At 50.4% G+C, this 27,821-nt stretch overlaps 1 protein-coding gene across 4 annotated transcripts; it reads left to right on the forward strand.

Annotated features, from left to right (window-relative positions):
• The first annotated feature begins 6 nt into the window (after positions 1-6).
• ZSWIM9 (zinc finger SWIM-type containing 9) lies at positions 7-27,687 on the forward strand. 4 transcript variants are annotated; one of them, XM_009232838.4, is made up of 4 exons: positions 7-72; positions 1,145-1,428; positions 12,854-13,166; positions 24,722-27,687. In XM_009232838.4, exons 2-4 carry the CDS (start codon positions 1,154-1,156, stop codon positions 26,894-26,896), a joined length of 2,763 nt encoding a protein of 920 aa, XP_009231113.4. In that variant the 5' UTR covers positions 7-72; positions 1,145-1,153; the 3' UTR covers positions 26,897-27,687. The 4 variants fall into 4 exon arrangements, with proteins under 4 accessions (XP_009231113.4, XP_009231114.4, XP_009231112.4 ...); XM_009232839.4 differs by having other exon boundaries at positions 26-76; XM_009232837.4 differs by lacking the exon at positions 7-72 and adding an exon at positions 93-754.
• The last annotated feature ends 134 nt before the right edge of the window (positions 27,688-27,821 follow it).

Genomic DNA, 27,821 nt, shown 5'->3' on the forward strand with positions numbered 1-27,821 from the left:
CATCCCGGGAGCAAGGGACGGGCCAGGCCTGGGCGCGGGGCATTGTGGGAGGTGGACGCCGCTCCGGGGCGGGTAGGTGAGTGGGGAGGGGCGGGAAGGGTGCACATCTTGGGGAGGGGAGAGGCACAGCTAGGTGGGACGGCGGGGCTGGAAGGTGCGGCAGCTGGCGGGGCGGGGAGTAGGAGGGTCGGGAGCGGGCTGGATGGGGCTGCTCGAGGGGAGACGCGCAGCTGGACGTGGGGGGAGCATCTGGGGTGAAGGAGCCCATCCGAGGACGAGGGGCCATGTCTAGAACGAAAATGCATATTGCGGGGGATGGTGGATGTAACTGGGAGGAGGGGCCCACAGCTGGACTGGGGGCCTCATCTGAGGAGGAGGGGACCACAGGTGAATACTGGTGACACTTCCGAGGAGAACTAGCCACAAGTGGGGCACACACCTGTAGGCGAAGCGTGGATAACTGCATGTGGGGAGTACATCTGGAGATGAGAGTGTCTCAGGGAAGCCCCAGCTACAGCTGCATGTGGCGAGCCCTAGGGTCATAATCCCGGGAAGGGGCAACAGCTGCACGCCAGAGACACGTCTGAGAAGTGCGGAGCCACAGGTGCATGAAGCATGTGACCGGGTGAGGGGTCCGTGGCCTGGATGTGGGAGCACATCTGGAGATGCAGCGTCTTTGGAGGGGTTACAGCCAACTGTTGGCACATGGAAGGAGGAGTTCCAGATGAATACGAGCGCTAGAAGTTACTCTTGGGTGAGAGACACAGCTGGAAGGGGAGGAGGTTTTAGCTGGAATTTGAGAACACATTTGAGGAGATGTCCAGAGCTGAGCTTAAGGGTCGTATTTGGGGAGGAGAGATGCCAACTGTACCTAAGGGTCACATCTGCGGAGGAGGAGACGAGTTGGAATTAGGAATCAAGATGACAGGCTCCAAGTGAACCAGGGATAAGGCGGTGGGAGGAGGCCAAAGATAGGATGGAGGTTGATATTTACATATTTGGAGAAAAACAGGCACGTCCGACCCCGGGCTACCCACCTCGATAGAGGCACCAGCACCGACGGGGCAGGCCGAGAATGGAGTAGATGAGATACCCCGGGTGGGAATGGGTCTGATATCCACCTGTTCTCCTCTCCTCCACGCAGGCCCCCAGGATGGAGCGGCCGGAGCCCCCACCCGGCACGGCTGCGGGGCAGGAGGAGCAGGAGCTGCGGGAGCGGGCCTTCTTCTCGTGGGCAGAGTTCAGCCGCTTCTTCGACGCGTGGTGCCAGCAGCGGCTGGCGCTCTTCTTCGTCAAGAGCTCCATGCACCTGGCGCGCTGCCGCTGGGCCAGTGCGCCTCCGCTCTACACGCTCATCGACGTGCTCAAGTACAGCTACGTGCGGCTTGTGTGCAAGGACGTGCGTGCGCCCAGCCGGCCCGCCGTGGGGTGCGTGAACCTGAGCCGCTGTCCTGCTAGGGGGAAGGGGAGCACCGGGGGTGGGTGTGAGTGGGAGACGGGCAGAGAACACCCCACTCAGAGATGCAGAGGGGGAGAGGCCAACTGAGACAGCCAAATACACCTTGCAGAGAGGCGGGAGTCAAGAAGGGACATGTACTGAGAGACAGAAGAGGAGCTAGAGAGACAACGATACTCAGGAGCAAGAGATGGTGTGGGCCCGACTTACAGACTTTTTTTTTTTTTTTTCCGAGATGGAGTCTCGCTCTGTTGCCCAGGCTTGAGTGCAATGATGCCATCTCGGCTCACTGCAGCCTCCACCTCCTAGGTTCAAGTGATTCTCCTGCCTCAGCCTCCTGAGTGGCTAGGACTACAGGCACCTGCCATCATGCCCAGCTAATTTTTGTGTGTTTTTTTGTTTTTGTTTTTGTTATGCTTTGTTTTTTTGAGACAGAGTCTCGCTCTGTCACTCAGGCTGGAGTGCAATGGCACAATCTCAGCTCACTGCATCCTCCTCCCGAGTTCAAGCGTTGTTTCTCCTGCCTCAACCTCCTGAGTAGCTGGGATTACAGGCACGCGCCACCACCATGCCTGGCCAATTTTTGAATTTTTGTAGAGATGGGGTTTCACCATGTTGGCCAGGCTGGTTTCGAACTGGTGACCTCAGGTGATCTGCCTGCCTCGCCTCCCAAAGTTCTGGGATTACAGCCGTGAGCCACTGTGCCCGGCCTGACTTACAGAATGTAATAGAGACTTCGAGAGGCAGAGCATAAAACACACACACCCTAAGAGGAGAAGAAGTCACGGAAAATTCCAGAAACATGGAGACATGAAGGCAGAGACACCAGAGAGAGCCAGGGAAACAGAAGAGCCAGGTTTTGGACATGTGACAAAGACTGGGAGACAGAGACTGGGAGACAGAGGCTGGGAGACAGAGGCTGGGAGACAGAGACTGGGAGACAGAGGCTGGGAGACAGAGGCTGGGTGACAGAGACTGGGAGACTGAGGCTGGGAGACAGAGGCTGGGAGACAGAGACTGGGAGACAGAGGCTGGGAGACAGGCTGGGAGACAGAGACTGGGAGACAGAGGCTGGGAGACAGAGACTGGGAGACAGAGGCTGGGAGACTGAGGCTGGGAGACAGAGGCTGGGAGACTGAGACTGGGAGACAGAGGCTGGGAGACAGAGGCTGGGAGACTAAGACTGGGAGACAGAGGCTGGGAGACTGAGACTGGGAGACAGAGGCTGGGAGACTGAGACTGGGAGACAGAGGCTGGGAGACTGAGACTGGGAGACTGAGGCTGGGAGACAGAGGCTGGGAGACAGAGGCTGGGAGACTGAGACTGGGAGACAGAGGCTGGGAGACAGAGGCTGGGAGACTGAGACTGGGAGACAGAGGCTGGGAGACTGAGACTGGGAGACAGAGGCTGGGAGACTGAGACTGGGAGACAGAGGCTGGGAGACAGAGGCTGGGAGACTGAGACTGGGAGACAGAGGCTGGGAGACTGAGGCTGGGAGACTGAGGCTGGGAGACAGAGGCTGGGAGACTGAGGCTGGGAGACTGAGCCTGGGAGACTGAGGCTGGGAGACTGAGACTGGGAGACTGAGACTGGGAGACAGAGGCTGGGAGACTGAGACTGGGAGACAGAGACTGGGAGACTGAGACTGGGAGACTGAGACTGGGAGACAGAGGCTGGGAGACTGAACGGCAGAGAAGCCACAGGATAAAGAAAAGGATCCATCTATTCAGTGAATAAGGGGACAGGTCCCATGCTGTGGGCAGGGGATATTCTAGTTGGAGCGACGGAGTTGGGCAAGAGACAAAAATCCCTGCCCTTCTGGTACTTTCTGAGTGGACGGGAAGATTGACATTAAAAGAACAAGCTCACAGGTAGTTCCCTACAACTGTGCAAAGATGGGCAGGTGGGAAATCCAGGAGAGCCAGAATCACACCCAGGTGGCCAGGGGTATTTTAATGGACCCCAATTTTATTTTATTTATTCTTTATTTTTTCTTTATTTTTTTGAGACGGGGTCTTACTCTGTTGCCCAGGCTGGAGTGCAGTAGCGCGATCTTGGCTCCCTGCAACCTCCAACTCCTGGGTTCAAGAGATTCTCCCACATCAGCCTCCCAAGTAGCTGGGACTACAGGTGTGCCACTATGCCCACCTAATTTTTGTATTTGTAGTAGAGATGGGGTTTCACCATGTTGGCCAGGCTGGTCTCGAACTCCTGACCTCAAGGAGGCCGAGGTGATCTGCCCACCTCGGCCTCCCAGAATGCTGGGATTACAGGCATGAGCCACCATACTCAGCCAAATTGACCCCAATTTTATTTTATTTTATTTTATTTTATTTTATTTTATTTTATTTGAGATGGAGTCTTGCTCTGTCATCCACACTGGAGTGCAGTGGCACAATCTCCGCTCACTGCAACCTCAGCCTCCTGGGCTCAAGCAATTATCCTGCCTTAGCCTCCCAAGTAGCTGGGATTACAGGCATGTGCCACCATTGCCCAGCTAATTTTTGTATTTTTAGGGTATCACCATGTTGGCCAGGCTGGTCTTGAACTCCTGACCTCAGATGACCCGCCTGCCTCGGCCTCCCAAAGTGCTGGGATTACAGGCATGAGCCATGGTGCCTGGTCTGACCCCAGTTTTAAACAGGGGTTGTTCCCCACACAATGTTAGGTTTCCAGCTTCCACTGGAACACCAGAAGAGGTGAGCCCATGTTTCCATTGGCAGACAGCCACCCCTCTTGGATGGGGCTTTGCTGCCCAGGTTTGCCCCAGACCCTGCCACTCTTTGCTGCCTCATCCCTAGTGCTGTCTTTTGCTTGTTTTGCCTGCCTGGTCCCAGTAGGTGTGTGAGTTTGAGACCCTTGGTTGGGGAGCTGTAGACAAGAACAGAGTGCTTAAGAACACAGGCTCTGCCTTCAGGCTGCCTGAGACATGCTCCATGACTTCCTGAATGGGTGACTTTGGGCAATGGACTTCACATCTCCAAGCCTCAGTTTTCTCATCCTTTGAAATGGGGTTATCATGATACCCGCTTCATGGGGCCATTGTGAGGATACTGTGAGATGATACATGAGAAAAACGCATAACCCTGGTGCCTGGAACATGGGGTGGCTGATTAAGTGATAGCTGTTACAGGATTCAAGAGCATGGACTCTGGGCCATTGCACTGCTGATGCTTGGTGGATGCTGTTGAGCGAGTGACTCTACCTTTCTGTGGCCTCGGTTTCCTCATGAGGAAAATGGGAGACATAATAGTGTCTATCTCATAGGTAAATTATTCAGAAAGGCATCCAGCACAGAGTAAGCACTCTCTAACAGCTCTATCACCAGTAGTTATTTAAACATGTATTGTGAGATACATTCTTGCAACTTTTTTCTCACTACTTATTCTAGAAACAGAGACTCGGGGATCTGAAAGTGGAACAGCATCAAACACACACATCACCCAGAAACCTAGAACGTTAGAGCTTGCAAGAAGCTCAAAGAAGCTCAGGCCTAATCTGAAACCCATTAATGGAACCCAGTTCCAATGTAACAAATGCTTATTGAGCACCTACTATGTGCATGCCCTTCACTGGACATTTAGAATCCAAGACTGATCTCGGCTCTTGAACAGCTCAGAACTTAATGGGGTAGACAAAGACCAAAAAACAAAAAAAAAAATTATAGATAGTGGCCCATAGTAGTGAGAGTGAGATTGAGGGGGAGATGAGAGGAGGATACAAAGGGAGTGGTCAGCTCCACCTCAAAGCTTACTGGATGGTTCTGGAAGGCTTCCTGGAAGAGGTAACCAGTAAGCAGAACCTTGAAGAATTTTGTTGATATGTTTTACGTATGTATAGTATGTGAGCTAACAGACACACTAGGTTTACTATGTGCAGGTACTGTCCCAAGTGCTGTACAAATATCAGAGACAGCTAAGGAGCAGGAGAGACAGGGCTATGGAGGGGGCGAGGACAGGGCCCTGGGTACACTCTGGGGACTGGGTAGATGATGAGATGGTCTCAGAATGGGGAGTGCGGGAGCAGGTGGTTGATGAGCCGGTTCAGGAACGACATCTTGGAGCCGTCATGTCTCGCTCCCTCACTCTCTCAAGCTGCTCAAAGCAGAGCCTCTCCAGTACCACAGCCCAGGGACAGCCCATGGGCCGAGGTCAGGCTGGGGAAGTTAGTGTGTAAGGAAAGGCAGGACATGAGGCTGCAGTGGTGTCAAGGCCTGGATCTGGCAGGGCTGAGTACAGGAGTTGGGACTTTATCTGGGGGGTGGTGGGAGCCCTAGAAGGCTGTGAGTAGGGTCAGTTCTGGGTGGAGGAAGATCCCTCTGGGGCCGTGTGGGAGACGATGTGGGGGAGAGAGAAGGGATATGAAGGAGGAGGCTGGGGCTGAGGGTGCAAGGAACCAGGCAAGAACTTTCTTCCTGGCCACTCCTTCCCCCTTGCCAGAGGTTACACAGTGACTCTCTCGAAGTCACCACTGCTGCAGCTTCAGCTCTCCAGCTCCAGTTCCTTCCCGTGTCCCTCTCTCTCAGCACTTCCCCCCCGGAACAGAATTGCTCAGCCTTTCTCAATACACACCGGCCGTTGAAAACACAAAGATCTTGAAAACCTGAAAGATCAAGAATAAATGGGTAGTCGGGTGCGGTGGCTCTCGCCTGTAATCCCAACACTTTGGGAGGCCGAGGCGGGCAGATCACTTGAAGCCAGGAGTTTGAGACCAGCCTGGCCAACAGGGTGAAACCCTGTCTTTACTAAAAATACAAAAATTAGCCGGGCATGGTGGCAGGTGCCTGTAATCCCAGCTACTCGGGAAGCTGAGGCAGGAGACTCACTTGAACCCAGGAGGCAAAGGTTGCAGTGAGCTAAGATTGTGCCACTGCACTCCAGCCTGGGCAACAGAGCGAGACTCTATCTCAAAAAAATGAATAAATGGGTAAGTGGAAGGCAAAACAAAGCAAAGCAGCGGGTCCTTGAAAAAAAAGTTTAAAAAATAGCACGTACTATTTCTGCATTGTTTACTATGCACTAGCCCGTTTCTAACCACTTTACATAATTTAATCCTCTTATTTAGCCCTCTCTACAAGCCTGAGAGACTAGTATTACTATTGGCCCCACTTTCTAGGTGAGAAAACTGAGGCACAGAATGCTTAAAGATTGTTCCCAGGATAACACAGCAGCTAAGAGGGAAAACCAGGGTCTGGACCCTCATTCTGGTTACTAAGCCCATGATTTTAATTACCACCCTCCCGCCTTTCTTTCTCACTTTCTCTTTCTCTCTCCTTCCCTCATCTTTATTTCAATCATTCAACCCTCAGTGTGAGGGTTGACTGTGCCATGGGTACCCTAAAGATGTGTTGGTTCTGGCCACCAGCCTATCCGTCCCTTCACCCAAGAGGTTTTTGGGAGCCCCTGCAATGTGCAAGATGGTGGTTTTAGATGCTGGGATTTCTGTGGGGAGTGTACATTACAGATGGACATAAATAAAAATCCCAGCCAGGTGTGGTGGCACACACCATAATCCTAGCACTTTGGGAGGCCGAGGTGGGTGGATTGCCTGAGCTCAGGAGTTTGAGACCAGCCTGGGCAACATGGTAAAACTCCGTCTCTACTAAAATAAAAATAAAAAAAAAATTAGCTGGGTGTGGCGGCATGCACCTGTAATCTCAGCTACTCAGGAGGCTGAGGCAGGAGAATTGCTTGATCCCTGGAGGCGGAGGTTGCAGTGAGCCGAGATCGTGCCACTGGGGACAGAGTGAGACTCCATCTCCAAAAAAATAAATAAATAAAAATTTAAAAAAATAAAATTCCCTACATATGATGGACCGTGCCCTAGCCAGGATATGTTCAGGGAAGACTTCCTGGAGGAGGCGATGCTGGCTGTGAGGCCTGAAAGATGAGTAGGAGTTGACTAGGTGAAAAGGGAGAGGAATGTTTTATGAAGGAGGGAAGAACTTACGATAGGTTGTGGAAATGGAAAAAATGTGGATGGGTAGGACGTGGTGATGGATGGAGTGGTGGAATGGAGACCACATCCCAGAGTAGGTGTGCCAGGGTTTGTAGATTACATCGTGGGATTCAGTCACTGAATCATCACACACTTACTGAACACCTCCAGACGCCAGGTACTATTTTAGGTGCTGAGGATACAAAGATAAACAAAACAGACAAAAATTCCTATCCATGTGGAATTTGCATTTAGCCGGGGGATGACATTATTCCTCCAGATAGGTGGAGAGAAATTGCAAAAATGGTGTGTTGAAGCACCAGTAGGTGGTTATGTGAGATTCTGGGCCCCTGCAGAGGAAACGCACTGTTCTCTGGCAAGATTCATGGCTTCACAGAAGAGGTGATGTACCCAGAGCAAGGGGCTGTTCTAGGGCCTGAAACACCTAGGCTGAAGGAAGTCAGACCAAGGGTTTCACAAAAGCCCATGAATTATTCTAGAAAAATGTACCGGGTGGCATTCCGTGAACTTGCAATCTTGATAAATCAAACATGGCTGCACGTGGGGATTTCCTTTGCTTCCGCCTGATACCACACGGTGGCTGTAGGTTTATTTTATTCATATTTATTTGTACGTTGAATAATTTTCTAAATGTGCATTATTTTTGTATTTTTTGAGATGGAGCTTCGCTCTTGTCGCCCAGGCTGGAGTGCAATGGTGTAGTCTCAGCTCACTACAACCTCCATCTCCCAGGTTCAAGCGATTCTCCTGGCTCAGCCTCCTGAGTAGCTGGGATTACAGGTGCCCGCCAGCATGCTCAGCTAATTTTTGTATTTTTAGTAGAGATGGGGTTTCACTATGTTGGCCAGGCTGGTCTCAAACTCCTGACCTCAAGTGATCCACCTGCCTTGGCCTCCCAAACTGCTGGGATTATAGGCGTGAGCCACCGTGCCCGGCCTTGTTACTTTAAATAAGGCATAAAGTCTCAAACTCTGTATTTTGATTTTTAAAATCTAGCAGGCTCCTGCGTTTTTCTTTACCTCGTGCATGTAGGAGAAAAAGGGGTGTGTCAAGGATGCCCTTCTGGTTTAACAAAGAAAATTTTTAAGCATTTATACTGGTGGATTTAAGCATTTCTCTGGGTGGATCCTGGGGAGAATCACTCAGTTGGGGGGCCATTTGGAAAAAACATAGGAGGGCTTTTAGGGGGTGTGTTACTGGGGTATTTACTACCTGGGAGCCAGGGTTTCTTAACTACATACCAGGCCCTGGGCCGTCTGTGTTACAAGAGTCAGCAAACTAGGAAGCCCTTGGACCAATCCAAACCTGCAGCCTACTTTTTTTTTTTTTTTTTTCTTTTTGAGACAGAGTCTCGCTCTGTCGCCCAGGCTGGAGTGCAGTGGCGCGATCTCGGCTCACTGCAACCTCTGCAGCCTACTTTTTTTTTTTTTTTTTTCTTCTTGAGACAGAGTCTCGCTCTGTCGCCCAGGCTGGAGTGCAGTGGCGCGATCTCGGCTCACTGCAACCTCTGCAGCCTACTTTTTTTTTTTTTTTTCTTCTTGAGACGGAGTCTCGCTCTGTAGCCCAGGCTGGAGTGCAGTGGCGTGATCTCGGCTCACTGCAACCTCCACCTCCTGGGTTCAAGCGATTCTCCTGCCTCAGCCTCCTGAGTAGCTGGGACTATGGGCGTGTGCCACCACACCTGGCTAATTTTTGTATTTTTAGTAGAGACGGGGTTTTACCACGTTGGTCAGACTGGTCTCGAACTCTTGACCTCGTGATCTGGCCACCTCGGCCTCCCAAAGTGCTGGAATTACAGGCATCAGCCACCATGCCCAGCCTGTAATTTTTATTTTTGATAAATGAAGTTTTTTATAAATGAAGTTTTATTGGAACATAGCCATGCCTGGTCATTTATGTATTGTCTATGGCTTCGTTTGCAATATAGCAACAGAATATATTAAACATTTACTACCTGGCCCTTTGCAGAAAATGTTTGACAGCTCCTGCTGTATAAACATAAAATCTGCCAAAAAATGCTGACATTAGTAATCCACATGGAGAAACACTGAACCCCTCTTCAGAAATCAGATGCCAATTTAAATATTACTATCAGAGAAATACACTCTGATTTTTTTTTTCCTATTCCCTTTCTTTATTTTCTTTTTTGAGACAAGGTCTTGCTCCGTTGCCCAGGCTGGAATAGAGTGGTGCCATCATAGCTCACTGTAACCCTTGACTCCTGGGCTCAAGTGATCCTCTTGCCTCAGCCTCCCAGAATAGCTAGGACTATGGGTGTATGCCACAATGCCTGACTAGTTTTTTATGTTTTAATTTTTTGTAGAGAAGGGCTCTTGCTATGTTGCCCAGGCTGGTCTTGAACTCTTGGACTCAAGTGAAGTGATCCTCCTGCCTCAGCCTCCCAAAGTGCTGGGACAACAGGTGCTAGCCACTGCACCCGGCCCTATTTCATTTTCTACAGTGCTGGTTGCAACTCCCTATGTTAATTTCATGTAATGGGCTATGCTCTGCAGTCTTGAGAACCGCTGTCCTAGACAAACTCTTGCTCACACACATAGAGAGATGTATAAGAGAGTGTTGTATCACACATTGGGGTGATTGAAGCATCATTCGTAAAAGAGGAGAACTGGAAACACCATCATAGATGGCAGAGCCATGGAGTGGAACACTGGGCAGCAGTAAAAGGAATGAAACTGAACAGTTTTGAAAATCCGAGTGAAAAGCCAGCTGAAAAGGCATCTATAGGGTGGGATGATTGTCTTAGTCTCAATCGATGTAACAAACTACCACAAATATGGTGGCTTAAAACAATACCAATTTATTTATCTCATGGTTCTGGAGGTCAGAAGGCCAATAGGGGTCTCAGAACTAAAATCAAGGCATTGGCAGTGCTGTGTTATGGAGGCTCTAAGGAGAATCTGCTTCCTTATCTTTCCAGCTTCTAGAGACCACCCATGCTCTTTGGCTTGGAGCCTCTTCCTCCATTTATTTTATTTATTTTATTTATTTATTATTTATTTATTTATTTTAGACAGAGTTTTGCTCCTGTTGCCCAGGCTGGAGTGCAGTGGTGCGATCTCAGCTCACTGCAACCTCCGCCTCCTGGGTTCAAGTGATTTTCCTGCCTCAGCCTCCCAAGTAGCTGAGATTACAGGCATGCGCCACCACGCCTGGCTAATTTTGTGTTTTTAGTAGAGACAGCATTTCTCCATGTTGGTCGGGCTGGTCTTGAATTTCCCACCTCAGGTGATCCGCCTACCTCGGCCTCCCAAACTGCTGGGATTATAGGCATGAGCCACCGCGCCAGGCCATTCTTCCATTTTTTTTTTTTTTTTTTTTTTGAGAGATCAGGGTCTCACTAGTCTCACTATGTTACCCAGGCTGAACTCAAATGATCCTCCCAGCTTAGCCTCCTGAGTAACTGGGACTATAAGCAAGTGCCACCGTGCCTGGTTCTTCCTCCATCTTTAAAGCCAGAAGGGTAGCATCTTTCAATCTCTCTCTGACTTTGATCCTCTTACTTCCCTCTTTCCCTTATAAGAACCTTTGTGATGACATTTGGGCCTACCTGGATAATCCAGACTCCCCATCTCAAGACCCTTAATTGCATCACACCCGCAACGGTCCTCTTGCCATGAAGGCAGCATATGCACAGTTCCAGTGACTATGATGTGAATATTTTGGGGAACCATGATTCTTCCTACCACAATGCTCAGAAACAAAGAGTTTTCTTTTTCTTTTCTTTTCTTTTTTTTTTTGCTTTGAGACAGGGTCTCACTCTGTCACCCAGGCTGGAGTGCAGTAGTGCGATCTCGGCTCAGTGCAATCTCTGCCTCCTGGGTTAAAGCCATTCTCCTTCCTCAGCCTCCCAAGTAGCTGGAATTACAGGTGTAATCCCATTAGCCTATTATTGGCCACCACGCCTGGCTAATTTTTTTTTTTTTTTTTTTTTAGTAGAGACAGGGTTTTACCATGTTGGTCAGGCTGATCTCAAACTCCTGATCTCAGGTGATCTGTCCCCCCTCAGCCTCCCAAAGTGCTGGGATTACAGGTGTGAGCCACCAAGCCCGGCTAAAAACAAAGTTTTTTCTAAGTAGACTTTTAAAAAATGTAACACACATCCAGAAAAGTACACACATCATACGTGTGCAACTGAATGAATTTTCCCAAAATAAAATTCAGAGGTAACCAGCACCCAGAACGAGAAACAGAATATGTCCAGTCCCAAGAAACCTCCTGATGCCCCCTTACAGGGTTAACCACTTAAGGGTAACCACTATCTAGTCTCCTAACAGCAGAGGTTAACTTTGTCTGCTGTTGAACTTTATATAAATGGGAATCATATCACAGTTTCTCCTTCATGTCTGGCTTCTTCCACTTGGTAGGTTTGTGAGATTCGTCCATGTTGTTGGAGGTTGTAATGGTGTGTTCATTCTTGGTGCTGATTAGTGTTTTATTTTAGGAATATACCACAACTTATTTTCTCACTGTATTGTTGGATATTTAGGTTTCAAGTATTTGGCGAATATATATAGTGCTGCTATGAACATTCTCTTACACATCTTAAGATGCCCATTTATCTTGAGTGGCACCACTGGGTCACAGGAGAGGCATAAAATCTGCTTTAGTAGATACTGCCATGAAGTTTTCCAAAGTGCTTGTGCCATTTCATGCTCCCATCAGTGATGGATGAGAGTTCCAGTTGCTCCACGTCCTCATCAACACTTGATGTTATCAGTCTCTTTTGTTTGACCTTTCTGCTGATGTGTAGTAGCATTTCCTTAGGGTTTTAATTGTTAGGTCTTTGATGCCTAATGAGTTTGAGTCCTTTTTCATGTATACAATGCTTTTAAAACAGAGAAACATACCTCCCATTGTTCATGGGTGCATAAAAATATACATGGAATGCTAATAGATAATTTTGATAGTGGCTGCCTCTGGGGGCAGAGGGAAGGAGGATAATTTGTTAGGGCAGCATTCACAGAAGGCCTCAACTTTCGATGTTATTGCTAAACCAGAAGCAGATACAGGACTATCTGAAATTTTTTATTTCTAAAAAAAGTTAAGGTAAATACAATAAAACATTCACTCACTTTTGACAGAACTGAGGGTGGTAGGTATAGAATTTTAGTGAACACTTACTGCTTGCCATATTCCAGACACTGCGTAGGTGCTTTACCTATATTAACTCTTTTCATGCTCATGATGATCCTATGAGGAAGGTATGATGAGTAGGACCTCCTTTTAACCTATGAGGAAACTGAGGCATAGAGACTTGAAGTGACTTGCCCCAGGCCACACAGCTGGCATATTCTTAGGGCCCTCTACTCTTCTCTATGCCTGAAACAATTCTTAGTTTAAAAAACAAAAAAGGTGAGTGGAAAGGAAGAAGAGGGCAGCAGAGTGATGTGACCAGGGCGGTGGTGGTTCCTCCCACAGGCCTCCCCAGCCCGGCTGCCCCGCCTTCATCATCGTCAAGCTGAGCCCGCTGCGGGACCGCCTCGTGGTGACGGAGTGCCAGCTGACCCACTCACACCCGGCCTGCCCGCTGGAGTTCGCGTACTACTTCCGCCCGGGCCACCTGCTGGCCAACGCCTGCCTGCCGGTGCGCACCACCAACAAGATCTCCAAGCAGTTCGTGGCCCCAGCCGACGTGCGCCGCCTGCTCTCCTACTGCAAGGGCCGCGACCACGGCGTCCTGGACGCCCTGCATGTGCTCGAGGGCCTCTTCCGCACCGACCCCGAGGCCAAGGTGGGGTCTCGGGAGAGGCAGGCGGGGGGAGGGGGCGGGGGAGAGCCACGCTGAAGACTCGTGGATCATTCGTTCCTTCATCCGCCCTCTCATCCCTTCACTCCTTTCCTCCATCCATTCATTCATTCAATAAGTACTTACCCAGGCATTGGGGATGCAGCAGCAAACCAGACCCATGTGGTCGCTGTCCGCAGAGAGCTCACCTTCTAGTGTAGTGCTGTCCAGTAGAACTTTCTTCCAGGATGGAAACATTCTGTGATTCTGCACCCCCAGGCACACGTGGCTATTGAGCACTTGAAATGTGTCCAGTACACTGAGGAACTGAATTAATTAATTAATTAATTTTTTTGAGACGGAGTCTCACTCTGTCGCCCAGGCTGGAGTGCAGTGGTGCGATCTGGGTTCACTGCAACCTCCACCTCCTGGGTTCAAGCGATTGTCCTGCCTCAGCCTTCCAAGTACCTGGGACTACAGGCCGTGCCACCACACCGGCTAATTTTTTTGTATTTTTAGTAGAGACGGGGTTTCACCATGTTAGCCAGGATGGTCTCGATCTCCTGACCTTGTGATCTGCCTGCCTCGGCCTCCCAAAGTGCTGGGATTACAGGCGAGAGCCACCGTGCCTGGCCTTAATTTGTTCTAATTAATTGAAATTTAAATAGCCACCTATGGCTATTGGCTGCCTTGCAGAGGTAACTGCCAGAACGCCCCTGCAGTTCTGGCGGGAGAAACCAACAACCGACAAACACGCCCAAATGTGATATAACATCATTAGGGGCTGGGTGCTAGCAAGAAGAGGAGCCACAGTGATGACAAGTGCTATGTAAGTTTTTTTTTTTAAAAAAATCTTTTTTTTTTGAGACAGGATCTCACTGTCACCCAGGCTGAATGCAGTGATGCAATCACAGCTCACTGCACCCTCGATGTCCCAGGCTCAAGCAATCCTCCCACCTCATTCTCCCAAGCAGCTGGGACAGCAGGCGTGCACCACCACACCCAGCTAATTTTTTAGTTTTTGTAGAGATGTTGGGGGGGGTCTCCCTATGTTGCCCAGGCTAGTCTTGAACTCCCGGACTGAAGCGATCCTTCTGCTTCGGCCTCCCAAAGTGCTGGGATTACAGGCATGAGCCACCACGCCAGGCCTACTTACATTTTTTTTTTTTAAGTTGAACTGCACAAATAGAAAATGCACAAATGATACTTAGTTTGATGAATGTTCTCAAGGGGAGAACACACCTGAACCCACCACGCAGATGGAGAATTAGGAGAAGGAAGAGTGCTATGTCCTGTAATGTGATGGAGCGATAACTATCATAAAGGAGAAAAAAGCCGGGGCCTGGAGCGGGACGGTTCTAAGGGTGCTGTTTGAATTGTTCAGGGAAGGTCTCTTTAAGCACATGATGGTGAAGCAGAGGAGATGGAACAGAGGCAAGGGACCCTCATTCTGTCATCAGAGCGAAGACAGTTCCAGGCAGAGGGAACAGCCAGTGCAAAGGCCCAGAGGCACGAGCAAGCTTGTGTTGGAGGAACAGTGAGGATGGCTACTGCTCCATAAGGAATCTCTGTGGCTTTAATCCAACTTCAAGTTTGGGGTAAACTTGAAGTTTAAAAAGGAAAGAAAGATGAGAAAGTGGGGTAAGAACTAGTTTCTCCTACTGGCTGTGCCTTTGTCTCCCTTGTGTGTGGAAGAGGCCCCAAGGCAGGGTAAAGTCGAGATTCAGCTCTGGCACACTCTTCCTGCCTTCATCTCATGCCCAGTAAGAAGCCCTGATTCAAGCCACCAGCCCAAGCCCAGGCCTCTGTCCTGACATAATAATAATTTTAGCTAATGTTTATCAAGCACTTACTATATGCCAGGCACTACCCTAAGTGCTTTACATACTATAACTCATTGTAATCTCACCTGAGCCCTATGAGGAAATAGTCCACCATTTTCATCCCCATTTTACAGACAAGGAAACTGAAGCACAGAGAAGTCAAGTAACTGGCTCAAAGTCACACAGCTATTTAGTGACAGAGCTGGGCTTCGGACCCACACAGCCTGGATCCAGACCTTCACCGTGGGGACAAACACACATGCACTTCCTACTCCACTGGTCTTTACTGACCTAGTAACTGTCCTCCACTACCCACTATGACATAAATAAGCCTCAGCTGTTCTTCCCTGAAACCGCCCTCTGCAGGATTGTTCCTGTGCAAAGCAGCTCATTCATAAATCAGAGCCTTCCCTAGAAGGGGAATTGTCTTTTCATTTTGAAGTCTGTCTTGGAATCTCGGCTAAACCAAGGTTGGCCCCTGGGTCTGTGTTTTGGCCTGCTTTAATACTTTTTTTTTTTTTTTTTGAGACAGAGTTTCGCTCTTGTCACCCAGGCTGGAGTGCAATGGCGGGATCTTGGCTCACTGCAACCTCTGCCTCCTGGGTTCAAACGATTCTCCCGCCTCAGCCTCCTGAGTAGCTGGGATTACAGGCATGCGCCACCACGCCTGGCTAATTTTTGTGTTTTTAGAAGAGACAGGATTTCTCCATGTTGGTCAGGCTGGTCTTGAACTCCTGACCTCAGGTGATCCACCCACCTTGGCCTCCCAAAGTGCTGGGATTACAGGCATGAGCCACCGCGCCCAGCCCCTTAATACTCTTAAAAGAAAGGAGGAAGAAGTTCTAGGACAGGAGAGACAGATTAGTGAAGCAACATTTAAATATTTACTTTTTGAATATGTCATACATTCACATGGTTCTAAAAAGGGTATGTGGTGAAAAGTCTTATCACATCCTGTCCCCCAGGTCCCCTCCCCCACAGAGTTATTAGCAGCTTATAAATCATATCTAGCTTTCTATCCTATGGACCAGCACTGCCCAGTGGAACTTTCTACAATGATAGAAATGTTCCTTATCCAGGCTGGGCATGGTGACTCACACCTGTAATCCCAGCACTTTGGGACTCTGAGGCAGGCGGATCACCTGGTGGCAGGAGTTCAAGACCAGCATGGCCAACATGGCGAAACCTGGTCTCTACTAAAAATTCAAAATTAGCCAGGCATGGTGGCAGGTTGCCTGCAATCTCAGCTACTCGGGAGGCTGAGGCACAAGAATCGCTTGAACCTAGGAGGCAGAGGTTGCAGTGAGCAGAGATTATGCCACTGCACTCTGGCCTAGGTAACAGAGTGAGACTCTTGTTTAAAAAAAAAAAAGAAAGAAAATGGTTCTTATCTGTACTGTCCAATCCAGAGGCCGCTGGCCACACATGGCTATAGAATACTTAATGAAGCCAGTATGACTGAGGAACTGAACTTGTCATTTAGTTTATGGAAATGTAAATAACCTAATGTGGCTAGTGGCTTCTGGATTGGACAGCACAGCTCTGCGCATATACAGGTCAATTTGCACGTCTGTATTTTTAACTTTAATTTTTAACCTTATTTCCTCTTTCTGTCCCCCCACCCCCCACCCCCAGCAAGCAAGGCAGCCTATTGTACACGCTGTTTTTGTTTGTTTTTTGAGACAGGGTTTCACTCCTGTCACCCAGGCTGGAGTGCAGTGGCATGCTGTTGGCTCACTACAACCTCCACCTCCTAGGCTCAAGTGATTCTCTTGCCTCAGCCTCCTGAGTAACTGGGACTATAGGCATGCACCACCATGCCTGGCTAATTTTTGTATTTTTAGTAGAAACAAGGTTTCGCCGTGTTGGCCAAGCTGCTCTCAAACTCCTGACCTCAAGTGATCCACTCACCTTGGCCTCCCAAAGTGCTGGGATTACAGGTGGGGGCCACCGCACCCGGCCTGTACATGCTGTTTTGCATCTTGCTTTATACGTTGGGGAGTGCCAGATGTCACCATCTTTTGTTCTTCCTCTGGAGCTGGTCAAATCCCCCTGAGAAAACTCCTCCAGCCTCCTGGCGGGGGGTGAAGGCCAGGCTGCCAGGGCAAGGCTACCAGGGCCAGGCTGCCAGCTTGTGGGAGCCACAGGGCAGAGGCAGGGAGCTGTCAGGCATTCAGCCAGCAAGACGCACTCAGTCCCCACTTGGGGTTCAGAATCCCCCTCCCTCATCTTCAGATGGGCCAGATGTCCCCAAAGCCAGCGGCCCCTTTCTGTTTTGCCCTGTCTACAGAATAAACCCCAGTCACTGGGGGTGGGGGAAGAGTAAGGGGAGAGGGGAAACGAGATTTGGAGGTCTAGCTGCTGCTGAAACAGCCCTCAGTTCGTCTTTATTTTGCCTTCCGCAAAACTGGCCTGGTGTTGCCAGCTCCTTTTGAGGACTTTGCTACTGGTTCTCAGCATCCCTCAATTGCTGGCTTAGGATTCATGGGTTTTGGGGGGTGGGGTGGGATTGGCATGTCCAGCTGCTTTCCAGTTTCCAAAGTTCTGTCCCTATCATATTGCCTCTGATTTAAAAAAAAAAAAAAAGCCATTTAAAAAAATAGATGTAATTGAGGTTCAAGAGAGAGTGAAACTAGAGAGGTGTTCAATCCATCACTTTTACACAGAAGTTTCACCTTTTTTTTCACTTATACAATCTAATGAAAGAGTTCTATATTATTATGTTAATAATACAGTAGTAACAATATAATGTAATAGATAATATAATATTAATATTATAATATGTAACGCATAACATGTAACATTAATAATATAATAGGTGCGATGGCTCACACCTGTAATCTCAGCACTTTGGGAGGCCAAAGCAAGAGGATCACTTGAGCCCAGGAGTTCAAGACCAACCTGGCCAACATAACGAGCACCTGTCTCTACAAAAAATAAAAAAAAAATTAGTCAGACATGGTGGCCTGCATCTGTAGTCCCAGCTACTCGGGAGGCTGAGGCATGAGGGTTGTTTGAGCCCAGGAGCTTGAGGCTGCAGTAAGCTATGATCACACCGCTGCATTCCAGCCTTGACAACAGAGTGAGACCTGATAGATAGATAGACAGACAGACAGACAGACAGACAGACAGATAGATAGCGAGCTTTAAATTTTCATCCCAAGCCTAGGTCAAGCAACAGTCTTTCCACTTCCCAGCAGTCTTCCAAAGGAAGGATTATTTTGTAAAAAGTGCCCGGCACTTCCTGAGTTGGGTTGCTCTCTTGATCTTTGGAGGGGATCAGACAAGAAGGATGTACCCAAAGCCACAAGTCATGATTTATGGGCAAGATTGGGGGGCGACTTCACCCAGGGAGGTGTTAACACCTTAACACCTTTTTTTTTTTTTTTTAAGACAGAGTCTCGCTCTGTCTCCCAGGCTGGAGTGCAGTGGTGCAATCTCGGCTCACCACAACCTCCGCCTCCCAGGTACAAGTGATTCTTGTGCCTCAGCCTCTCGAGTAGCTGGGACTGCAGGCGCGTGCCACCAGGCCTGGCTAATTTTTTGTGTGTGTTTTACTAGAGATGGGGTTTCAGCATGTTGGCCAGGATGGTCTCGATCTCCTGGCCTGGTGATCTGCCCGCCTCAGCCTCCCAAAGTACTAGGACTAGAGGCGCGAGCCATCATACCCAACCGTTAACACCTTTTATCACCTTCCCTGCTTGGTGATGATGGGCTTTGGGGTCCAGTCACACCTCCATTCCCTCACTTGTGGCAGGCACCAGGGTAACCAGCAAACAAGCCCTGAAAAGAGAGACCTTGCCCGGAAATGTTGCAGCTTTCTCTTATGTGTATGCTTTGCCTTCTGAGAATGGTGAGCATTGATGCAAGTGTGTTCCTTTTAAGAATACCCGATGGGGCCAGGCGTGGTGGCTGACGCCTGTAATCCCAGCACTTTGGGAGTCCGAGGCAGGTGGATCATGAGGTCAGGAGATCGAGACCAGCCTGGCTAACACGGTGAAACCCCGTCTCTACTAAAAATACAAAAAATTAGCCAGGCGTGGTGGCGGTGCCTGTAGTCCCAGCTACTCGGGAGGCTCAGGCAGGAGAATGGCGTGAGCCCGGGAGGTGGAGCTTGCAGTGAGCCGAGATCGCGCCACTGTACTCCAGCCTGGGTGACAGAGTGAGACTCCGTCTCAAAAAAAAAAAAAAAGGAATACTCAATGGGAAGCTGGTATGATGTCAGTGGAGGGCAATTTAGCAATATCTATCAAAATGACAAGAACACTCGCCCTTAGGCCCACAATCCCACTGCTGGTGATTTATCCTGCAGATGTAGTTGCACAGCTGTGGAAGGACTTACTTACAAGGTTAATCATTGTTATTTGTGAAAGCAACAGATTAGAAACAACCCAAACTCCACCAATGGGTAATGGTTACATAACTTGTGGTATATCCATCCATGGATTACTACACAGCACTAAAAAAGAATGAGAACTTTGGGAAGCCGAGGCGGGCAGATCACAAGGTCAGGAGATCGAGACCATCCTGGCTAACATGGTGAAACCCCGTCCATACTAAAAATACAAAAAATTAGCCAGGCATGGTGGCGGGCACCTGTAGTCCCAGCTACTCAGGAGGCTGAGGCAGGATAATGGTATGAACTCAGGAGGTGTAGCTTGCAGCGAGCCAAGATCGTGCTACTGCCCTCCAGCCTGGGCGACAGAGTGAGACTCTGTCCTTAAAAAAAGAAAAAAAGAATGAGAACAAGTCTAGGAACTATTTTGAAAGATCTCTCAAACACATTTTTAAGTTAAAAAAGCAAAATGCAAAACTGTACATAATATGCTGTATTGTCTATAAAATAGAGCAAATAAGAATTATAGGTATGTTTACTTGTATTCATATAAAGAAACTCTAGAAGAATACCAAGAACTGTGGATGAGGGTAGACTAGTGAATGGAAACAGACTGATTAGACTAAAGAGGTGGGAGTAAGACCTTTTACATATCGCTTTACATTATTTGACTTTTGGACCATGTGGATGTTTGCATATTCAAATAATTAATTCTTAAAAAGAAGATGAAAATAGAAGGTGGGCGCAGTGGCTCACACCTGTAATCCCAGCATTTTGGGAGGCTGAGGTGGGTGGATCACTTGAGGTCAGGAGTTTGAGACCAGCTTGGCCAACATGGTGAAACCCCGTCTCTACTAGCCAGGCATGCTGGTGGGTGCCTGTAGTCCCAGCTACTCGGGAGACTGAGGCAGAAGAATCACTTAAACCTGGGGGGGGCAGAGGTTGCAGTGAGCCGAGATCATGCCACTGTACTCCAGCCTGGGTGACAGATTGAGACTCCATCTCAAAAAAAAAAAAAAAAAGACGAAAAATAGGCAGTAGTCCCAAATAGTCCCAGCATACTAAACGCATTTGTTTCTCTCCTCAAAGGAAAAATTAGAGGGTGAATTATAGAGGGTCTTGAGGCTGTGTGAGTCAGGATGGCCTGGGTTTTGCTGTAATAATGAACAGCCCTCAAATCTCAGTGGCTGAACTCATTGAATTTTATTTCTTGCTCACTTACACGGCCACCATGGGATGTTGGGGGAGTACTGTTTATCTGAGTCATTCTGGGACCCAGGAGGATGGTCATTCAGCCCAACATAATTACCGTACCTGGCAGGGGTGGCTGCGAAGGCTTCTCCTTGGATGCGATGCCGCAGCTCCCTCCCACTCACACTTGATTGGCCAAAGCAAGTCACATGACACTGCTTACTTGCAAGGGGGCAGGGAGGTGCAATGCTACTAAGTGCCCGGGAGAGGGAGAACTGCAATTTCTTGGCAAGCGGCAAACAGGATACTGTTTCATCAAGGGCCGCCCAAAGCCCTGTCTGAATATGCGGCTCGTGTTTCCCCTGCTCTGTAGTTACACAGGCCTCCTGCAGCTTAGTTTCAGCTTTTCTAGCTTTTCATGGCTCCCAAAGGGAATATTTTCTATGCCGTATAGCCTGTTTTTACATCAAGCCATTTTTGGGGTGTTATAGTAACAGCTGGTGACTTGATTTTATTTATGTTGATACGTGCTAAAAGCTTTATGAACGTTCTGGCTGTGCCAGTTACTAGCTGTGGGACATGGAACAAGTTATGAACAAACTATTTACCTTCTCCAACCCTTAGTTCATTTATCTGTAAAATGGGGATAATACTATCTTATAGGGCTGTTGGGGTTGTTGTGTGAGAATTAAAGTGCAGTGTGTATGTGTGTGTGTGTGTGTGTGCAGAATGGGTAGAACCGTGCCCAGAAGTAGGAAGCCCTGCATATGTTCAATATTTAGCTATTATTTTGTTGTTGTTGTTTGTTTGTTTTTTGTTTTTGAGATGGAGTCTCTCTCTGTCGCCCAGACTGGAGTGCAGTGGCACAATCTCGGCTCACTGCAGCCTCCACCTCCCGGGTTCAAGCAATTCTCCTGTCTCAGCCTCCCAAGTAGCTGAGATTACAGGCACACACTACCACGCCCAGCTAATTTTTGTATTTTTAGTAGAGGTGGGGTTTCACCATGTTGGTCAGTCTGGTCTTGAACTCCTGACCTCAGGTGATCCACCCACCTTGGCTTCCCAAAGTGCTGGGATTACAGGCATGAGCCACTGTGCCTGGCCTTAGCTATTATTTTTATTCCTTCAATTTTTTCTTTGGGGCAGTCTGGAGAACAGTATCATTCTGATCACATGAAAAAGGGAGGATTTACTCACGTGTTGGAAGAGGTGTGAATGGAAGGTAGTAAAGGCATGGTTTCTGATGTTCATGTTTGTGGAATCTGCTGTCTATGGCAGATGCTTCCCTGTGCTACCAGTTTGTGTATCTGAAAGGACACCCGTGCAACTCATTTGCATCCTCAAAATCTGTTCCTCCGTGCGTTTCTCCATCTCTGCAAAATGCACTGCTGTCCACTGTGTGCCTAAGCCAGGCCTGTTTGGTCCATTTTTTTTTAAGGCTGTAGGGTAGAGTGGTCAGGAACAAGAGGCCCTGGACCCAAGCTGTGAGGGCTCAAATCCCAGCTCACCTGGTATTGCAAATCACATGGGTGACACCAGGCAAGCAACTGAAGCCCTGTGTGCCTCGGTGTCCTCATCTGAAAAAGGGGGATGATAATCATAGTATCTGTCTTACAGGGATATTGTAAGGATGAAAGATTAATTGTTGGAACCGTATCTGGTGCAGAAAAACTACTTCATGTGGGCTTTGCACACCTGAAAACTTCATTTTTATATTTATTTATCCTTGGCCTGCGGGCCGTCTCCTCTCACTCAGTGGTGTGTCTCATTTGTTCTCCTCTGTGCCTAGCCAGCACATCATATTTTCTCAGTAAATATTTGGCAGAAAAATGTATTCATCAGCCTGGCCAACATGGTGAAACCCCATCTCTATTAATAATACAAAAATTAGCCAGGCGTGGTGGCGGGCACCTGTAATCCCAGCTACTTGGGAGGCTGAGGAGGGAGAATCGCTTGAACCCGGGAGGCAGAGGTTGCAGTGAGCCAAGATCATGCCACTGCACTCCAGCCAGGGCGACACAATGAGACTCTGTCTCCAAAAAAAAAAAAAAAAAAAAAAAAAAAGCATTCATTTACATAGCCGTGACTTCATCAAATGTCACCCTACCTCTTAAAATACTGTCCACACATGTTCTCCCACCTACTGCTTTTGTTTCCAATCATTCCTAATGGCCTGGATCCATTGGATCCCAGCATCACTGCTTATTAGCGCGGTGGCCTTGGGCAAGTCACTCTTCTGGTGTAGCTGGGGGTCCCTAAGACCACCCTCAGTTTCCATGATTCACTAGAAGGAATCACAGAACTGAGAAAAATTGTTATAGTCAAGGCTACAGTTTATTACAGCAGAAGGATACAGAATAAAATCAGCAAAGGGAAGAGCCACATAAGGCAACCCCATCAGTCTCTCTGATTCCTTAATTATCCCGCAGCACCACATAGGGCAGAGGCCAAGAGAGACCAGCATGAGCTGCCAGATGTCCTCTCTCAGTGAAGTCCCATGGACAGTGCTCAATTCTCCCAGCAATGACATGTGACAACAATGATGTATTGCCAGCCAGGGACACTTACTTGGGCCTTGGTGTCCAGGGTTGTTATTGGGGTCAGCCATGTAGACTTGTGCTGAATACTGCTGAGAGATCGAGACAGACGGTAAGAACAGCTGAGAGCTGATGCACGCCAGGTGTCCTTCCATGCGTTGGCCAGGAGTGATCTCATTTTAGCCCATCCATGACCCTGTTAAATGGACATCCCCATTTTTCCAGACAAGGAACCAAGGCTCATTGAGGGGAGGTCACTTGCCTGAAGTCCCACGGCTAATAGGCAAATCCAGGAGTCTGATCCTTGAACCTCCACCCTTACAGATGTGGCCTTGGACATGGCTGCACACCCTCACGTGAGTTCACTCACTCAGGATGTACTGAGCCATTGTTCTGGAGCAGGTGCCATTGAAAGCATCAGGGGTGCTGTTATAGCCAAGGCTACAGTTTATTACAGCAGAAGGATACGGAATAAAATCAGCAAAAGGAAGAGTCACATAAGGCAGAGGCCAAGAGAGACCATCCCGAAGGGGAACATCCCTGTGCTTGTGGGGCTTACATCTTAAGGAGGGCAAGCAGGCAATGGGCAGATCAGCAAACGAAGATATCACTTGCCAAAGGGTGGTAAGTGCTGTGGCCAAAAGGAGCCAGAGAGAGATGGGGTGTTTGCTTAGTTGGGAAGTCAGAGAAGACCAGGACGTGATGTTTGAACAGAGATGATAATTATAATGGCCACTTTCAGAACACTTACTATTTGTTGGATAAGTAATAACAGTAATATTATATGTACCAGGCAATGTTCTAAATGCTTGAATGCATCTCATCTTTCTAATCACAGAGATGCTCTTATTATCATCACTTTACAAATGAAAGGGAGGTTAGGGAAGTTGGCAGAAGGCACACAGCCAGGAAGCAGGGGCTCCAGGATCTCAGCCCAGGGATCTTGGCCTCAGAGGCTATGCTTTTCACCATTGTCCTGCCTCTCAGTGCATGGAGAAATGAATGTTCAGTGCCTAGAAGGGATAATCAGGGAATATGGAGGTTAAGGAGGGAACTGAGGCACAGAGAGGTTAAATCACAGGGTTCAGAAGTGGTGGGGGTGGGACTCAAAAGCTAAACGATGTGCCTCCACAATCTAAGCTCATTACCACTAGACTGGTCATCCTTAACTTAAGCATGCATAGGAGTCCCCTGGAGGGCTTGTCAAACTAGATTGCTGGGGCCCGTCCCCAGAGTTTCAGACTCAGTGGGTCTGAGGTGGCCCCGAGAAGGTGCATTTCTGTCAAGGTCCCAAGAACCGATGGTGATGCTGCTGGTCCAGGGCCCACATTTTGAGACCCACTGCCCTAGACTGCCTCTCAGCACACGGAGGAATGAATAGCCAGCTTCTGGCGGAGGAAACTGAGGCTCAGAGAAGCTAAAAGTGTCATGTGGAAAAAATCACATAGCTGTTAGACTGTGGTACCTGGATCTCAAACCCAGGCGATCCGGCTCCAGAGTGTTTTTAACCATTTCCCTGCACTGCCTCCTGCCTGTCAAAAGAATAAATGCATATGCAGGCAAGAATGAATGGGTTCCCATTTCCGTGGAAGGGGAAACCGAGGTCGGGGAGCTGGGCGGGGAGACCCCAGCATCCTCTGACCTATTTCCTTGCGTCCCTGCCCCCGCCCGCAGGTGAAGCTGGTGTTCGTGGAGGACCAGGCAGTGGTGGAGACGGTGTTCTTCCTGACGTCGCGCACCAGGGCGCTGCTGCGGCGCTTCCCGCGCATGCTGCTGGTGGACCGGCTGCCGGGGCTGCAGGGCGCGTTGGATCTGCTGGCCGTGCTGTGCGTGGACGGCTCAGGCCGTGCGCGCCAGGCTGCTTGCTGCGTGGCGCGCCCGGGCACGCCGAGCCTGCTGCGCTTCGCGCTCGCGTCGCTTCTGCAGAGTGCGCCAGACGTCAAGGGCCGCGTGCGCTGCCTCACCGCCGGGCCCGAGGTGGCGGCGCAGTTGCCTGCAGTGCGCCAGCTGCTGCCCTGCGCTCGCGTGCAGATCTGCCGCGCGCAGGGCCTGGAGACGCTCTTCAGCAAGGCGCAGGAGCTGGGCGGCGCCGGCCGCGAGGACCCGGGCCTGTGGTCGCGCCTGTGCCGCCTGGCTGGCGCGTCGTCGCCCGCCGCCTACGACGAGGCGCTGGCAGAGCTCCACGCCCACGGCCCGGCCGCCTTCGTGGACTACTTCGAGCGCAACTGGGAGCCCCGCCGCGACATGTGGGTCCGCTTCCGCGCCTTCGAGGCGGCCCGAGACCTGGACGCGTGCGCCCTGGTGCGAGGCCACCGCCGGCGACTGCTGCGTCGTCTCAGCCCCTCGCGTGGCGTGGCGCAGTGCCTTCGCGACCTGGTGGCCATGCAGTGGGCCGACGCGGCTGGGGAGGCGGTGCCCGAGGGGCCCGATGGCGGGGGGCCTTGGCTGGAGGATGAGCCAGGGAGGGGGGCCCAGGCGGAGAACGAGAGGGTGAGGGGCCTGGAGACAGGCGACTGGGGAGGGTCTCCGAAGGAAGGAAGTATTTGGAGGGGAGCCCAGATGGAGAAGGAGTGGGCAAGAGCACTGGAAACCAGAGACTGGGGCGGGGCTCAGTTCGAAGGTGAGAAGGGGAGGGCACTGCAGATCAGAGATCGGAGAGGGGGTCAACTGGAGAATCAGAAGCCGAGGGGACTGGAAGAAGGTGTCTTGAGAGGGTCGAAGTTGGAGAAAGGGCACCTGAGAGGGCCAGAGATTAGAGACTGGAGGGGGCCTCAGTTGGAGGGTGAGAAAGATTGGGGACTGGAAGGTTATGTCTGGAGGGGGGCCCAGTTGGAGGACCAGGCGCTGAGAGGATTGGAAGGGTATACCTGGAGGGTGGCCCAGTTGGAAGATCGCAGGAGTACCACCGACCTGAGGGGGACCCAGTTTGACTATGAGAGGGTCAGGAGTCTTGAAGGAAGCCCCTGGAGGGGGGCGCAGCTGCACGATGAAAGGGCAGGGGGACTGAGAACTGCAGAATGGAAGGGGCCGCAGTCAGAAGTAGAGAAGGGGAGGGGGCTGGAGGTCAGAAACTTGAGGGGGATCCCCTTGGAGAAGTCCCTGGAGTTGGCCCCTGAGAACGGAGACCAAAGGGGACCCCAGTGGGAAGATGAGAGGAGGAGAGGGCCAGAGATTGCAGAGGAGAGGGGAGCGAGGGTGGGGGTCAAAAGAAGAAGGGGCCTGGAGGATATAGTTCTGGTCCAGCTGGGAGACACGAGGGTCACAGGCGTGGAGAATGGAGATGGAGGGGGAGCCCGGTCCGTGGGCCCCAAGAGCCGAGCTGGACGAGGGATGGAGTGGGGAGACGCAGGAGGGCGGTGTCTAGGGCTGGGGAATGGAGTCGTGTCTGGCGCCCCGATGGGGGCTGTATTGGAAGGCAGCCCAGAATGGGCAGCGGCGAGGAGTGAACACCTGGCTGCAGGTGACGGCCTGCAGGAAGGAGGCGAAGATGGCCCCAGGGAACCAAAGAGGCTTTGCCGACCCCCGGGAGAGGAGGAGGTGGACTGGGAACCCCTGGCCAAATTCCGAGCAGCCTGCGGGCCAGAGCTGGCAGACCTGGTGGCTGAGGAGTTGGCCTTTGCTAGGCAGCATGGGACCCGGGGTTTCCACTGGACCGGAGCTGGCTTTGCCCTTAAGGACGGCACCTCGGACTTCTTCCTGGATGGGGCCCTGACGCGCTGCAGCTGCTCAATTCACGCCGCCCGCCGTCTGCCCTGCAGACACCTCTTTGCAGCGCGCCTCCTCACTGGGGCTGCCTTATTCCACATGGACCTGCTCAGGGATTGCTGGGGGAGAGCCCCAGAGCCCTGACCCTTCATGCCTCTGCCCACCACCCTCCACCAGGAGGGTCGGAGGGCATTCTTCGATCCCAAAGATAATAGGGCTGAGGCCAAGGAGACCGCTCCAGTCCCCCTGGCCACCTCCTGGGGCATCCAGGGACCTCCTCATGGCAGTTTGCCTCTCTGGGTCCAAGGGCAAGCTGTAAGTGGTCTCTGAGGTCCTGGAGCCACAGCTGGGGAAGGTGTTGATGGCCAGGGCGGATTCTGAGGGCTTCCCTCTGGAGAGGAAGCATGTGATGAAAGGTGTAGACAGGGTCAGGCTGAGGCAGAAGGAAGGAAAGGGGCAGAGCTGGGGGGAGGGGGAGGACGTGATGATATGGGGAGTGTCTGGCAAGAGTAGACTGGCCAGTCTAGGGAGTGCAGGGGGGAGAGGGGAAAGGGAGAAAGTACAGAAGACAGATGAAGGAGAGGAGGTAAGCGAGAAAAAATGGAAAGGGGAGCCAGAAATGGAGGAGAGAGGACAAGCAAAGAGACAGAAATGAAGACATGAGGAAAAGCTGGGGGAAGCAGGAGAGGAAGGGACGGGATGTAGGAGGGGGAAGAAAAATCGGAGATGAGACAAAGGAAATGTGTGGGAGATGGGTAGAGAAGAAATGGAAGGGGCATGGTTTTGGTTTTTCTCCAAGACCTGGAGACATCGACCCCCTTCGCCTTCTGAAGAGAGGGAGGGCGGGCACTGGGGGTCAGGAGAGTCTCCAGCAGGGGAGGGGAATTGTTTGGACTATTGTTCTTCCGGATTGGAATAAAACAATCTTATTTTGGTTTCCGTGATGAGTTCTTGGCTTCTGAGGTTGGCTGGGAGTCCCAGATCCAGGGAACAGTTGAGATGGTCCAGCGTTCCTTCATTCTTTCTACCAACAAGGCCTCCTGGGGCCTGAGGGATACAGGAGTCACAA

The sequence above is a fragment of the Pongo abelii genome, chromosome 20 (assembly GCF_028885655.2).
Source record: "Pongo abelii isolate AG06213 chromosome 20, NHGRI_mPonAbe1-v2.0_pri, whole genome shotgun sequence".
NCBI lineage: Eukaryota > Metazoa > Chordata > Mammalia > Primates > Hominidae > Pongo > Pongo abelii.

Coding starts and splice junctions, on each gene's coding strand:
- ZSWIM9 (XM_009232837.4), top strand. CDS start 725: ATGAATACGAGCGCTAGAAGTTACTCTTGG. Junction 1,429..12,853: donor CCCAGCCGGCCCGCCGTGGG/GTGCGTGAACCT, acceptor TTCCTCCCACAG/GCCTCCCCAGCCCGGCTGCC. Junction 13,167..24,721: donor GCACCGACCCCGAGGCCAAG/GTGGGGTCTCGG, acceptor CCCCGCCCGCAG/GTGAAGCTGGTGTTCGTGGA.